This window comes from Uloborus diversus, chromosome 6 (genome assembly GCF_026930045.1).
Source record: "Uloborus diversus isolate 005 chromosome 6, Udiv.v.3.1, whole genome shotgun sequence".
Taxonomy (NCBI): Eukaryota; Metazoa; Arthropoda; class Arachnida; order Araneae; family Uloboridae; genus Uloborus; species Uloborus diversus.
The window spans coordinates 159802796-159815888 of NC_072736.1; the positions used below are offsets into that span (position 1 = coordinate 159802796).

Below are 13093 nucleotides of genomic sequence, written 5' to 3' on the forward strand. Positions count from 1 at the left end.
AAAGAGATAGTACTAGTGTCAGTTTAGGTAGATTTAGTTATACAGCATGATTTAGAAAAATATTTCAATGAAAGCCTACGTAAGACCTTATCTTAAAACGCATTTTACTCAAAACTTTTAAAAGTTCACTTGCATCCTTTTGTTTCTCTCTGCCTCATTTGTAAAGAAGTGTAATTTTGTAGGTAGAGGCGAGTCAGGAGAACTGGGTCACCTCTGAATTTATGCTGAAATTAAATACGAAAAATTATTTCCTGCCTATCCAGTAGCAACTTTAAGATTCTTGCTACTACAACCTACATCCACCGACCAAGTTCGAATTTTTTTTCACCTTTTATCTAAACATTAATGCAGCTCTGCCCCATTCCTCCCTACTCTCTCCATATCTTAGTGGAGACTTCTTTTTAGAATAAAGCACATTCTTGATTATGTTTTCACGGTAGATGAAATTTTAAAAGAAACAGTGCCTTTACCTGGACAGGAAAACTTTTCCTGGCAAATTTTACTATTGGTCCAGAACAGTGGCCCAGCGGGGGGGGGGGGGGGGGGGGGGGGGTGAAATCACCCCCCAGAGCCATTGGTTTTAACATAAATGCAAATTCTAATACAGAAGTTTGTATATAAAAGGGCTGTTTTGATTTAAAAAAAACTCCTTCAGAAGGTGTTTTTGATCTTAAAACCTCATCAAGAAGGTATTTTTGATTAAAAAAAAAAACCCTCCAGGAGGTATTTCTGACTGCGCTAATGGACCAGAATTGAATTGGGTAAAAAATTTGAGATCCATATTCGCGGATCTAGGTACTGATGATCCGTATCCGCAGGTTTACATTTTTAACGATCCGGCACATCAGTAGTATTAACATGCAATTAAATAGAGGAAATCGTGACTAAGTGATTTTGATTATAGGTAATTGATAACATAAACTGCTGTCATGTGAGGTAAAAACTTCTTTTGAATTATCTATTAAAAAGAAAAAAAAATGGCTATGCTAAAACATGTTAAATAAGACTAAATAGATGAAAAAAGATTTATGTATATTTTTTAATTCAACTAATTTTGACAGATTGCATTAATCTTTTGCTTCAATAAAAAACATGTTCAAAAATCTTGTATTTACAATAAACTAATAAAGATTTTATTTCAGTTGATAATTTTTTTTTTTGAATTTTCAATTTCTTATTAGTTTAAAGTTTTTATTGAATTTGTCTTTTATGCTGGTTTAAATTTCTTTTCATTAGGGTCCTGTGCAAATGGAACTCAAAAATCCATCTTACCTAGAACAGTTAATGATATTAGTGGAAAACAAGTATTTTTTACAGATAAGAAATTAGATATTACAGATCATGAAGCGAGGAAAAGACAAAAGCAACTCAGTTTCAAAGTTGATGATGATTTACATGGCTCATTTCCTCACGTGAAGTTTGGAGAAGCAGGTAAATATACTTTTTTAGGTGAGGATAATAATGTAAGGACAGTTAGTTTGATTCTTATTAGCTAGAAAAGCTTGTGGAGAGAATTATTTTTTTCCCTTGAAATATTTAAAATATTCTTTCAAAGTTTGTGTTTTGTATTGTACTAAGATGTTGCACTGTACAAAGCTCAAAGGGGGGAGGGAGGGAAGATATTACTTTGAAATACTTTTAGAAATAGAAATTTTCAACCCACTTATTCATTTTTAAGTATGCGTAAGTTTTCTGCTGCGGGCAGGTAAAAAGAATATCTGCAGAAATGAGGTTTTGAGATGTTCGAAGAAACTCCTAGCATTGGATTCAATGCTAACGTGTGGGAAATGTTGGAAATAGACTTTGTTTTCTCGCCTGTTTTAAAGCGGAAACTAAATAAGCAAGCTTCTACTGTAAAACTAACATACAATGGATGAAAAAATGCAAAAAAAAAATGAAAATTTTGCAGTTACTGCCCATTACCTGCACACGGCAGTATAGTGAAACTGGTTACTCGACATGCTGATAACTCGACTACCCCGGTAACTCAACTCAACATTTATTTTTCTTGTAGTTGGATCAACGCTAATTTCAATGGGTGAAAACTTCTCTAATATGACTGTCACATATTTGCAGGGAACCCCTGTAAGCCCCTGCTACCAACATTCTTTCATATGGACCTTTTCTCAGAATTTTACGCTGTGGTTTCTTAGTCAGTCAATCCTTTTCTTGAAAGCTCTTTTAGAGAATTCTATCTTTTATCCAGGAGAGTCAGCCACCACACTCTGTCCTGTTATTGCAATTCTAAAAGGGTAGGATAAATGTACCCAGGGGAGTTCTTTAGAGAAAAAAGGCAGCATGACATGGTTTTCAAACAAGTGCTGGCAGGACTTTTTATCTTTAAGGGGTCTAAGGACCTTTAACCTTCAAAATTTTTGACTTTCTGGAAAATATAATATGCTATGCATAATTTAATTCTGAACAATTTGATACCTAATTTATTACCATACGCAAAAAACTTTTCAAGTTATCGTAAAAATGCGTAACCTTTCTCCATAGAGATTTATGTTAACAGCAACTGTTTGAGCCTCTTTTTTTCTGGTACCGGTTTCGCCTGTTTCTCGTTTTGTGTGCAGGATATTTTAGAAAGTTTCTTATCTATTTCTGTAAAACTTTTAATGCATGTTTATCTGGTTTATTTTTATGATCTGAACCTAAATTTATTTATTTTTTCAAATTTATTTATTTTTTTGAAATTTTATAAGTTAATATCAAAAATTTCCAAAATTTTGGGCAAAAAAAAAATATTTTTTAATATTTACTTTCATTTTTAGTTAAAATTTAGGTTCAGATAATAAAAATAAACCAGACAAAAGTTTTACGGAAATATATAAGAAACTTTCTGAGATATCACGCACGCAAAACGATAAACCGGCATCTGAGAAAAAGAGGCTTAAACAGCTGCTGTAAACATAAATCTCTATGGGGAAAGTTTACGCATTTTTACGATAACTTGAAAAGTTTCTTGCGCATGGTAATAAATAAGGTGTCAAATTGTTCAGAATTAAATTATGCATAACATATTTTTTCTTCAGAAAGTCGGAAAATTTTGAAGGTAAAGCCCCTTAACAGACCTGACGGACAAGTTTTTTTTTTCTTTTCAAAAATTATGGATTCATTCCTGTCGAGGTGTTCAAATAGGAAAAGGAATTTTATTGTGTACTTTACAAAAAAAAAAAAAAATGCATTTACTGGGATTAATTTTCATAATGGGAATGTTAAGCATCAGTAAGTAAGTGATATAGAAACTCTTTACAAATTAAAATAACGAGACCCCAGTAATTTAACGTCCGGTTAAGTCGGCGCTTTTCACATTCCCCTTGGATGTCGAGGTTCCGCCGTTTTTTTATTATTACTATTCATGAGTTTCCTCTAGTGATTTTTGAAACTGATTTAAATTTTTTTGGGAGGTTGTTGCCACTTTCAGATGCATGCGTTTTTTAAATTTTTTTTATATTTTAGTTCTCTTTCATACATGTTGCATTCAAGATAATTAGTCATTTTTATTCACTTCCTCTTTTTTTGTGTTATGTTTGATTATATATGTATGATTTTCCTTTTTTCATTAGAGATTTTCTGTTCTTCATAGGTCTTCAGACCTCGATGTCTTCATTATCTTTATCAGCGACTAAACAAGCAGAATGGCTCTCGTCTTTCCCTCTTGTCAAAAGTTCCATACAAGAATCAGTTATTCAACAAAAATCTGTTCCTCTGTCAGTGAATAAAATATATTTGAAGCCGCTGAAAAAGTCAGTTTTGTACGGAAAAGAGCATCTTTTGGCTGATGCTGGTTACTTCAAGGCACGTAGTTTTCGTGTGGGCTGGAAAGCCGATGGTACCTTCGTGAGCATTCAGTCTTTTGAAGAAAGAGAAAACTTACTGGAGAGTATGTATCATTGCTTCTTTATGACGGAAAAAGTCTCATTTTTTCTATGTACCTATTGAAAATAACCATTTTGATGTAAATTCAGATCCATTTTATAGTTATTCATAAATTTGATCTTTTTGGCAAACACATTACTTATTTTTCTCAAATACAAGCTTATTTAAAAGAAATATTTTCTTCTTTTATGATGCGTATTATATTTGAAATATAATACGCATCATAAAAGAAGTATACTTTTTTTGTGAGGAGAAAACCAAAATCACTCGTTGAATTTTATTAACCACTAGGGGTACCCGCACGGCTTTGCCTTTAGTAGAAAATTAAACGGTCATTTGGTTCGCCAGTATATTTACAAATAATGGATGATGAATGTCTCGCCAATTTGCCATGTTCATTTGCTCGCTCAAGTTATGGTTCCACGTTATGATAATTTTGTAATTTTCTCTTCCTTGTTATGATAATTTGCTGGGTAAAATGTTCTTAAAATTGGTATAGAAAAAAAACAAAAAAGAATTTTCGAAAAATCGCTTCGAGGTTCACACCCCCATGCAACGAATTAATTTTTTGTCAAATTTCATGAAAATCGGCGGTACGGTTTTGGCTCTGTGCGTGTCAAAAGTTATGGTTCCACGTTATGATAATTTTGTAATTTTCTCTTCCTTGTTATGATAATTTGCTGGGTAAAATGTTCTTAAAATTGGAATAGAAAAAAAACAAAAAAGAATTTTCGAAAAATCGCTTCGAGGTTCACACCCCCATGCAACGAATTAATTTTTTGTCAAATTTCATGAAAATCGGCGGTACGGTTTTGGCTCTGTGCGTGTCGCAGAGATCCAGACATCCAAACAGAGATCCCGATATCCAGAAAGAGAGACCTTGAGCATTATTATTAGTAAAGATTAAAATTCTACTAAGAGCAGTGCTGTAGTAGAAAACAGAAAATAGGTGTTGAACCTTTTTATTGACTATTCTGGTTGACAAATTTTTGTTAGGCCAGAAAAACTTAGTTTCGATAACTTATCAGGGCTGCGGAGTTGGAAGTACAGGGTGGCGACAGATCAGGGAAATCAGGGAGCTCAGGGAAAAGTCAGGGAACTTTATTAATCAGGGAAAAATCAGGGAAATATCAGGGAAATTTGAAAAAATAACAAAAAATCAGGAAAAACTGATTTTATGAAGAAAAAAAAAATTTTTTTGCTTTACAAAATTAAGTACTCTAATTCCCTACGCATTTTCCGCCAATTATCTGTTCAAAAAAAAAAGGAAAATTAATGAGGTGTGATTCTACACTGCCGCATATTTGTGTTATCTTTTTTTCTCAACGTCAAAGTATTGAATCTTACTTATTAACCACAGGATGAACTTCCTAAGATTGCTTCTGTGTCTGTTAGGTTGTTTATTGTATCTAGCTTGAAATTTCCTTTTACGCTTTCAATGCGACGTAAAATAAACAACCATACAGGCAGAGAGGAAGCCTTCATTAATGCCTTAGCTTCTTTGCCTTTATTCCATTGTCTCGAAGTAATTAAGTAAAATTGAACTTTCAATAAAAAAAACTTTGTTTTTTGCCGTTATTCTATTTGTTGTCACCGCAGATTATAAAGGTTTTCTTTTCTTCAGACTTAAGTAATTCTTTAATTTTATAACCAAGTTGTATTCTTCTTTTATATATTTTGATATTAACTAATTTCTTTTTTTTTTCTTTTTTTCTTGCATTTCAAGTTGTTTGTTACAAAAGCAATCTATGAATTTTTTCGTTACATACAGAAATCATTTGAAATAGAGTTAAGTTGTGTACTTAAGTAAATATCTTTATTTTTTATTGTTAAAATGCTGTATTCATTCATTAAAACGTATGTTCTTGATTAGAGAAAAGCTCCCTATGAATGGATGTCAAAAGGTTTCATCTGTTTTTCATAAATGTGTCAATTAGTTATATAAGAATAACTACATTACTTCTATTCTTTCACCATTACTTGTTATTCTTGCAACAATCATTATACTGTTTGAAAATTTAGTTCAAAATAGGTTCAATTACTTTTTAGTTCTACCATAAATACACATATGTTTTTAAGAGTGATTTTAATAGTTTCTTAAAATTCTTATGCTATGTGGTTTCTGGAAGTAAAGTTTTTTTTGTAATTTTCTGTAATTTTTCCATGTATAAAAATTTAATATACTGTTTTGTAGGGTTCCTCCTCCCCCCCCCCAAAAAAAAAATTCTTTTTTTTAAAACCATTTTAGTAAAAAAGTAGCATTTTTTAAAAATATATCTTTAGTTCAACAAATTTACACAACTTAAAATGGTTAAAATACTGCATTTTATACAAACATACAATGGGTTTCAAGTAGAGCTAAGAAAGAAAACCATTATCATTGGTAACGTAAATCAGGGAAATTTGGTGAACTTAATCAGGGAAAAGTCGGGGAACTTTTTTCCACAGTTCCTGTCGCCACCCTGAAGTAAAATGACCAACTCCGACTCCAAAACTTTGAGAACCTTCGACTCCCGAGTCTTTTACCCCAAAATAAGTCATACTCCAACTCCGCAAGTAGGAGCGGATACAGGAGGAGGGTCATGACCCTCCCCCCCCCTAAACTGTCAACTCAAAACATTTGAAATACTGCTTCTTTTCATTGCTTATAAAATTAATTAGTAACTTTTTTGCCTTGTTATGTGCCTTATTCCTGGCGGATTTGGTGCTTTTTATTGACATCCAAGCTGTTTCAGAAATATTTCGCACCCAAAACCGCAGGTTCGTTCATACGGGAGGAGGGGGAGGGTCATTGCTCAGCATGACCCTTCCTCTAAAACAGTAATTTGTATCCAGGTGCGTCCACAGAAATTTTGGTTCCGGTCACAAATGACTTTTACGAGCCCCCTCACATATATGTCGCCCCTCGTTTTAAAAATCTCGGGGTGATTTATACCAAGCTTTATTCAAAAAGAAAGCATTAATTTTGTTTAAAATGTGGTTTCAAAATAGTTAACATTAAATTTGTTATTGTTATAATTCTGAACCAAGTATTTTGGGAGCCCCCCCCCTATCCCCCTCCCCCCAAATACAGCACTGCCTAGGAGTAAATGTAAATTTAAATAATAGTTTGCATTTCATTTTTTAACTATTAGTTCTTTATTTGACTGCAGTTTTGCCAAAATTCATTCTCTATGGTGACCAAATAACATCCAGAGCATCTCTGAAGAAGTCTGGCTTTTCCTTATCTTTTGAAAAACTTCAAATGGATTCAGCTCACTGCAATGACACACCTGTTCAGGTACTTCTATTTTCTGAATTTAAATATTTTAGTGTGTTTTGGTTTTAATCAATGTTCCTTAATTAATTACTTCTATTTTCAGAAAAACCTCGTAGATGTATTTAAACTTCAGTTAAAACATTCAGCTTCCACTACAGAAGAAAATGTACCATTGTTTCTTCCAAAACCTGGAACAGATTTGATACATGCCTTATCTGAACTGTTTGAGAGCCAGTTGAAAAACACAGGTTTCTGTACCTAATTTTTTTTGAAAAATTCTGCATGAAATGAAGCTTTCTTACTTTATGTAAATGTGATATGCTGTATGAGTGTATTGTTTATGCTACATGATTTAAGTTAAACTGTAGTTTGCATTCTATTCAAACATTTTAAAAATTCATTTATATTAATTTTCCTCTGTCACAGAACCCCTAGTTTTAACAAATATCGGCAATCTTAATGTGATAAGTTTATGCGGGGTTATTTATAAATCCCAAGTGGGTTTCAAAGTGCTGTAGTAAAAAACCTGAAAGGAATACAGCAAAAAAGAGCATTAGAAAGAATTCAGAGGTAATTCTGCCGTATGAAGGTAAGGGACCGTATCTGCAGAATCGAGGTTTTGAGATATTTGATGAAACCCGATTTGGATTCCCCTCTAACGATAGTGAGATATTGGAATTCAATGGTTTTTTTTGTGCTTTATTTTCATTCAAAACGAAACAAGCAAGCTTGTACAATAAAGCTCAAGTACAATAGAAAAAAATATGCAAAAAAGAAAGATGAAACATTTGCAAAAATACTGCCTTTTCCCTTCTCACAGCAGAAATGAAGTTTCATATTGTGCAAATTTTTTATGTGTGAACTCTTGATTGCAAGGCAACATCTGTTCCGCAGTCAAGTTTCTACCACGCTCTAATCAACATGGTACTGTTGGCAGCATGTGATTGTATACTTTTTCTGGTGGGTGGTATGTAAAAAACTTAAGTTTTCATGCCCCCTTTGACACCTGATTTGGCTGAACTGGATAACATGCGTTGTCAACACTTTTGTGTGTTGGTAGTACTATGCTGAGTCGAGTGTAGGAGAAACTGGATCGTCACATTAATGCATGCCGTGTGCTGAAGGGTTCACAAATAGGAGAAATGCGAGATATGTAAATATAACTTGTATTGTTTCTGTATTTTTCAAATTGTATTCAATTCTGTTTTTCTTTTTGTATTTGTCTTAGCGTTTTTTTTTACAATAATGCTTTGAAACCCTGTATACGTGTAAGAATTATTTGCCCTTCTTTCCCCGAAGGAAAAAATTTACCTGCTCTATTTACTGTACTGTGGAATCCGTTTAATTGGACTACGGGTTAATTGGACCAGCTGCTTATTCGGACCAAATCTTGAAGAACCAAAAGAAATCCCATTACACAAGCCCAATATTATTCGCTTATTAGGACCAAAAATTCGTTTAGTCAGACCAAGGAACATGAGAACAAATTGGAATTTTTTTTTTATTGCTTTGCTTGAAGCAAGTTTCTAGTGGGTCAACAAACTTAATAGTTAATGCATTAAAATTTAATAATGGTTCCTTGTAACTTTCAATTAAACCCAGCAATATTTATAGGAAAAAATGGTTAACAAAACTCCCATTGCATTGCAGCACTAAAATTTCAGTGAAATTTTAAATTTTTCAGTTCAGTAAACATGTTCAATAATATATAAATTTTTTTCATAAATTTTTTTTTCCGTTGTAAAATACGTAATTTACATTTCATTGGATTTTTTAATGACCGATTAGTACTTTTTAGCACCTTTTTTTTTCACTCTCACATTTTTAGTTACTTCTGGTTATTGAATTGAATCGCTACTGACTCGAAGGAATAACTAAAACTGTATCGGTAAACACGTTGTTGAATTGCTGTAAAAAGATTTGCTTTATTTTAGCTAATTTTTATTGAACAAATTTCGTAAACTGCACATTTTCTTCTTTGTATGCTCACCATACATATGAGGCTCAGAAAAATAATAAGGGAATTTAAATGTTTTGTGTATAGCATGTTCGGTCAAGCTGCACAGGTCTTATTCGCTTAATAGCGCCAGCCGGATATTAGGACCAAAATGATCCCTTCCAAATGTGTCCTATAAACCAAAATCAACTGTTCGGTCAGTACTTTCTGTAAATTACTTTTGCACAAACATATATTTATACACATCACATCATAAGTTGTCTGACATCATGTATTTTTTATAATATGCTTATGAAAAAAAGTGCGACATGTGTGCGATTGGGACAGGGGTACGACATAGTGTGGCAGTTTGTGACACGGGAGGGGAGGGATGGGTGTCAAATTTGTCGAAAAAGTTGCATTATTTGTGGGCACCCCCTAGAATCAATAGTTTAAAAAAAAAACCCAGAAAAAGTCTGCATCTTTATCATGTCTTGTTATATTGTATGAAACCATCTTTCAAGCAGTGAAGAGTTTATTACTTTCTCTCTATTCTGTTAGGTTACAATTAAAGAGAATTTAAACTACGTTAAAAGGGAAATGAGCAATTGAAAGAAAAAAAAACATATTTTTAGTCTGGGAAAAACACATATTGAATACCTTTCCTTTCAAAAGTTAAAAGCAACTATGAAAAAAAAAACATTTGTGTGTATTTTGTATACTTGTACATAAATCAGTTTTAGAATCTGTGCCATAACAAATCAGTGAAAAGTATGTGCTTACCCAAGTGTCAATGTTTTAACTGTTAAATGGCAAAAAATTATTTGTCTGCAGAGTTCGTGGACTCTAAAAACTTTAGCACTTTCATTTGAAAATTAGCATTTGTTGGTAAAACTTACTGAAAATTTCTTATTTTGTTGTGTTTCAGATATTGATTCAGACAGAAATTTCACTAGGCAGTCTATCTCTGTGTGGAATCTGTTGGTTTCCCTTTGGGGAAAAATAAGAGGTCTTAATGAAGAAGATCAAGGTAAGGATATGTATGTATTTACAATATATACAGTCAACCTTCGTTTATCGCGGTTAATTTGTTCCATACTTTACCGCGATAACTGAATTTCCGCGAAGCAGGATTCTGTATTTATAAACCGAACATTTTCCTAATTAGAGCGCATGACACTTGCTTTATGACAACTTAAATAGGTTTCTAACATAGCTAGAGCCCCCTAGACATGAAACAGCATCCTTTGCCACCATTATATTTGTATTACTTAATATATTGCACAAAATTAGACAAAATATCTATCACATTGTTAATCATTGAGAAATAAACTGCACACACATGAAGTTCTTACAATCTATCTACTAATCTATGAAGATAACTCAACTTGTTCGATGATGAATTAATTGCCAGTTAGTGACCGTATATGCCCCTGTTCTTCCTCTACATTTAACCTCATTTAAGGTATTACATATACAACTTAACAATCTCGTACATTGTTGAACAACATTTACAATTACAGATGCAATAATACAGTGATTTGTACTTTTCAGTTAGTGTTTAACGATTAAAATGAGATAGCGATTCCCAACTCTTTCTTTGACGATTTTATACCGCCACTCCCTCAACTAGTGCAACTGCAGCCCTCAGAAGAGCTTACCTTACTTAAAAGACATACTTTGTTATTAGTATGTAGGAAGCAGTTTACACGAGCTCATAAAAAAAACTAAATACTATATTTAAAATTAAAAAAAAAAAGAAACCGCGATTTAGTGAAGCCGCGAAAGTTGAAGCGCGAAGTAGCGAGGGACGACTGTAATGGACTTCAATTATCTGAAGAAAGTGGCAGAGAATGGAAAAAAAAAAAAAAAAAAAAAATCAACATTCCTCAGCATGACCAGCAATGGTAGTCTGTATCTGCCTTCAGTTTTGGGGCTACAAGGAACGTCCCTTTCAACATAAAACAATATGAGTTTGTGGATACAAAGATAATAATCATTATTTATGGTTATGATAGTCCTTTTTAAATCATTGTTGAAAATATTTTAACTTTTTATCCCTAGGGTATTTATTTATTGCATATAAATGAACAGTTTGTAATTAGCTATTCATTTACAGATGTTTCAAACTATTCAGTTCAAATGGCAAGGCGAGAAGCATTATCACACTGGCTCATAAAAACAACTGAAAATGCCATAAACAACAAAGTTGTGACAGTAAGTCTACTTAATATTTATAGCTGTCTGTTATGTTCTTCCACTGTTGCTATTCAGTGGATAAAATTCATGTCCGTGAAGAATTCCAAATTGTATGAGATTTCTTTTCTTCTAGAATGTGGATGATTTGCAGAAGATATTCTTATCCCTGACTGGTCGCCGTATTTCTGATGCTGTAAAAATAGCCCAGAAAACTCGCAACTTCCGTTTAGCTTTATTGTTGTCTCAAGCAGAAGGATGTTTTACTGTTCGCAAACTACTTAGTTGCCAACTTCAAAATTGGGAACAAAATGGCGTAAGTTTTTAATTTATTAATGTATTTCTTTAAATTAAATATTTAATCATAAATATTTATAAGTAATAACAGATAGTTTATCGATGATAGTGAAGCACATGATAAAGATTTTTCAAGTTTAGAACATTGGTTTATTTAATATTTTGTAGTTAAACAAGAGAAAAATCCGGTATGGTATGACGTACTGAAGCGATACATTCATAACCTGTTGAATATTTCCTGTTTAACAGCAAGAAATAAAAAATAAAAAAATTTGAAAACTTTTCTTTAGAATATTAAAAAGTATTAAACTTTTTAAGAAAAATGTGCTTTCTAGTTGCTCTGTCTACTTGTATCTAATTGGCTTACTGATTTCATGTAAAAGCTTTAAATCTATTTTAATGTAATATTATTTCAGAACAAATAATATTAAATTAGGCAGTACATTTACCAAAGCCACATTACTTTTACCTGCCTCATTACTTTTAGAATGGATGTAGGGTCAAATTTTGTTAAGGAATATTTTGCTTGAAATATTTATTTTTAGCATGAAATTAATTACCCAATTATTTCTATACTTCTCTTTAATCTAAAGATAAACAAATAATTTGTAAATTATGATTAACTTGATTTTTTGTCGCTCATCTGTATTTCGAAATTTTGATGCTCAAAAATTTTTTTACGAACATATTTCATTGATTTTTTGACTAGGCTATATTCACCAACATTTTAATATATATATATATATATTTTTTAAAGGCATATAAGTTCATTCACCACAATATGATCATGCTGTATTGTCTTCTCGCTGGATTTTTGCTCTGGGAGAACATATATGAAACAGTGAATTGTTGCAAAAACCTTGAATGGAAGCAGACTTTAGCTCTTCATTTGTGGTGAGTTCACAATTCAGTGTTAGAAAATACATATGTATATCAAAAAACTTGCTTTAATTTTTATGTTTTTTGTTTTCATTGTAGGTATCATTGTACTCAAAATGCTAGTATTCAAGAGGCTGTGAAGGCATATGATGATTCTTTTCAGGTACTAATTCCCCCCCCCCCCCTGAAGCTAGTTTGTAGAAAGTGTTTAAATTACTCTATTATTCGTTGAGTTAAAATCATATTTCTGAGCATGGCACAAATTATTTATGATTATAGTAATTAAAGACGCAACATTTATCTGTTAGAATCCGTTTACTTAAAAGTATTGAATCAAGAAGAGTTATATTCATTTTGTCTTTATATATTAAGTGGAACTTGGTTTTTAAAATAACCTAGTTTTTTCATCAGAACTTGTCAAAACCTTAGACCTTTAAAGCACTTGATCAACAAAGTTGTTCTTGACTCAAGAACTGATCTTGATTTTTATTTCAAAGTTGATTCTTTTTTTATTATTTTTACTTTATTATTTATTTGATAAATTATTATTGTTCTAATATTTTGATCAAGAAACATCAAGCTTTTGAAAAGAAAAAAACAAATGTATGTTATGAATAAATTGTATGGTACTTCCAGTTACTTAT

The 13093-nt window shown here is 32.1% G+C and overlaps 1 protein-coding gene across 1 annotated transcript in view; it reads left to right on the forward strand.

Moving 5' to 3' along the window:
- The window catches only part of LOC129225310 (nuclear pore complex protein Nup98-Nup96-like), a 102205-nt gene that overhangs the window by 65825 nt on the left and 23287 nt on the right, over window positions 1-13093 (forward strand). The window contains exons 23-31 of the mRNA XM_054859901.1: window positions 1237-1431; window positions 3590-3886; window positions 7035-7162; window positions 7245-7389; window positions 10006-10107; window positions 11197-11294; window positions 11410-11589; window positions 12328-12464; window positions 12549-12612. Of these exons, the coding sequence (XP_054715876.1) occupies window positions 1237-1431; window positions 3590-3886; window positions 7035-7162; window positions 7245-7389; window positions 10006-10107; window positions 11197-11294; window positions 11410-11589; window positions 12328-12464; window positions 12549-12612 (1346 nt within the window). The remainder of the gene's footprint in view (window positions 1-1236; window positions 1432-3589; window positions 3887-7034; window positions 7163-7244; window positions 7390-10005; window positions 10108-11196; window positions 11295-11409; window positions 11590-12327; window positions 12465-12548; window positions 12613-13093) is intronic.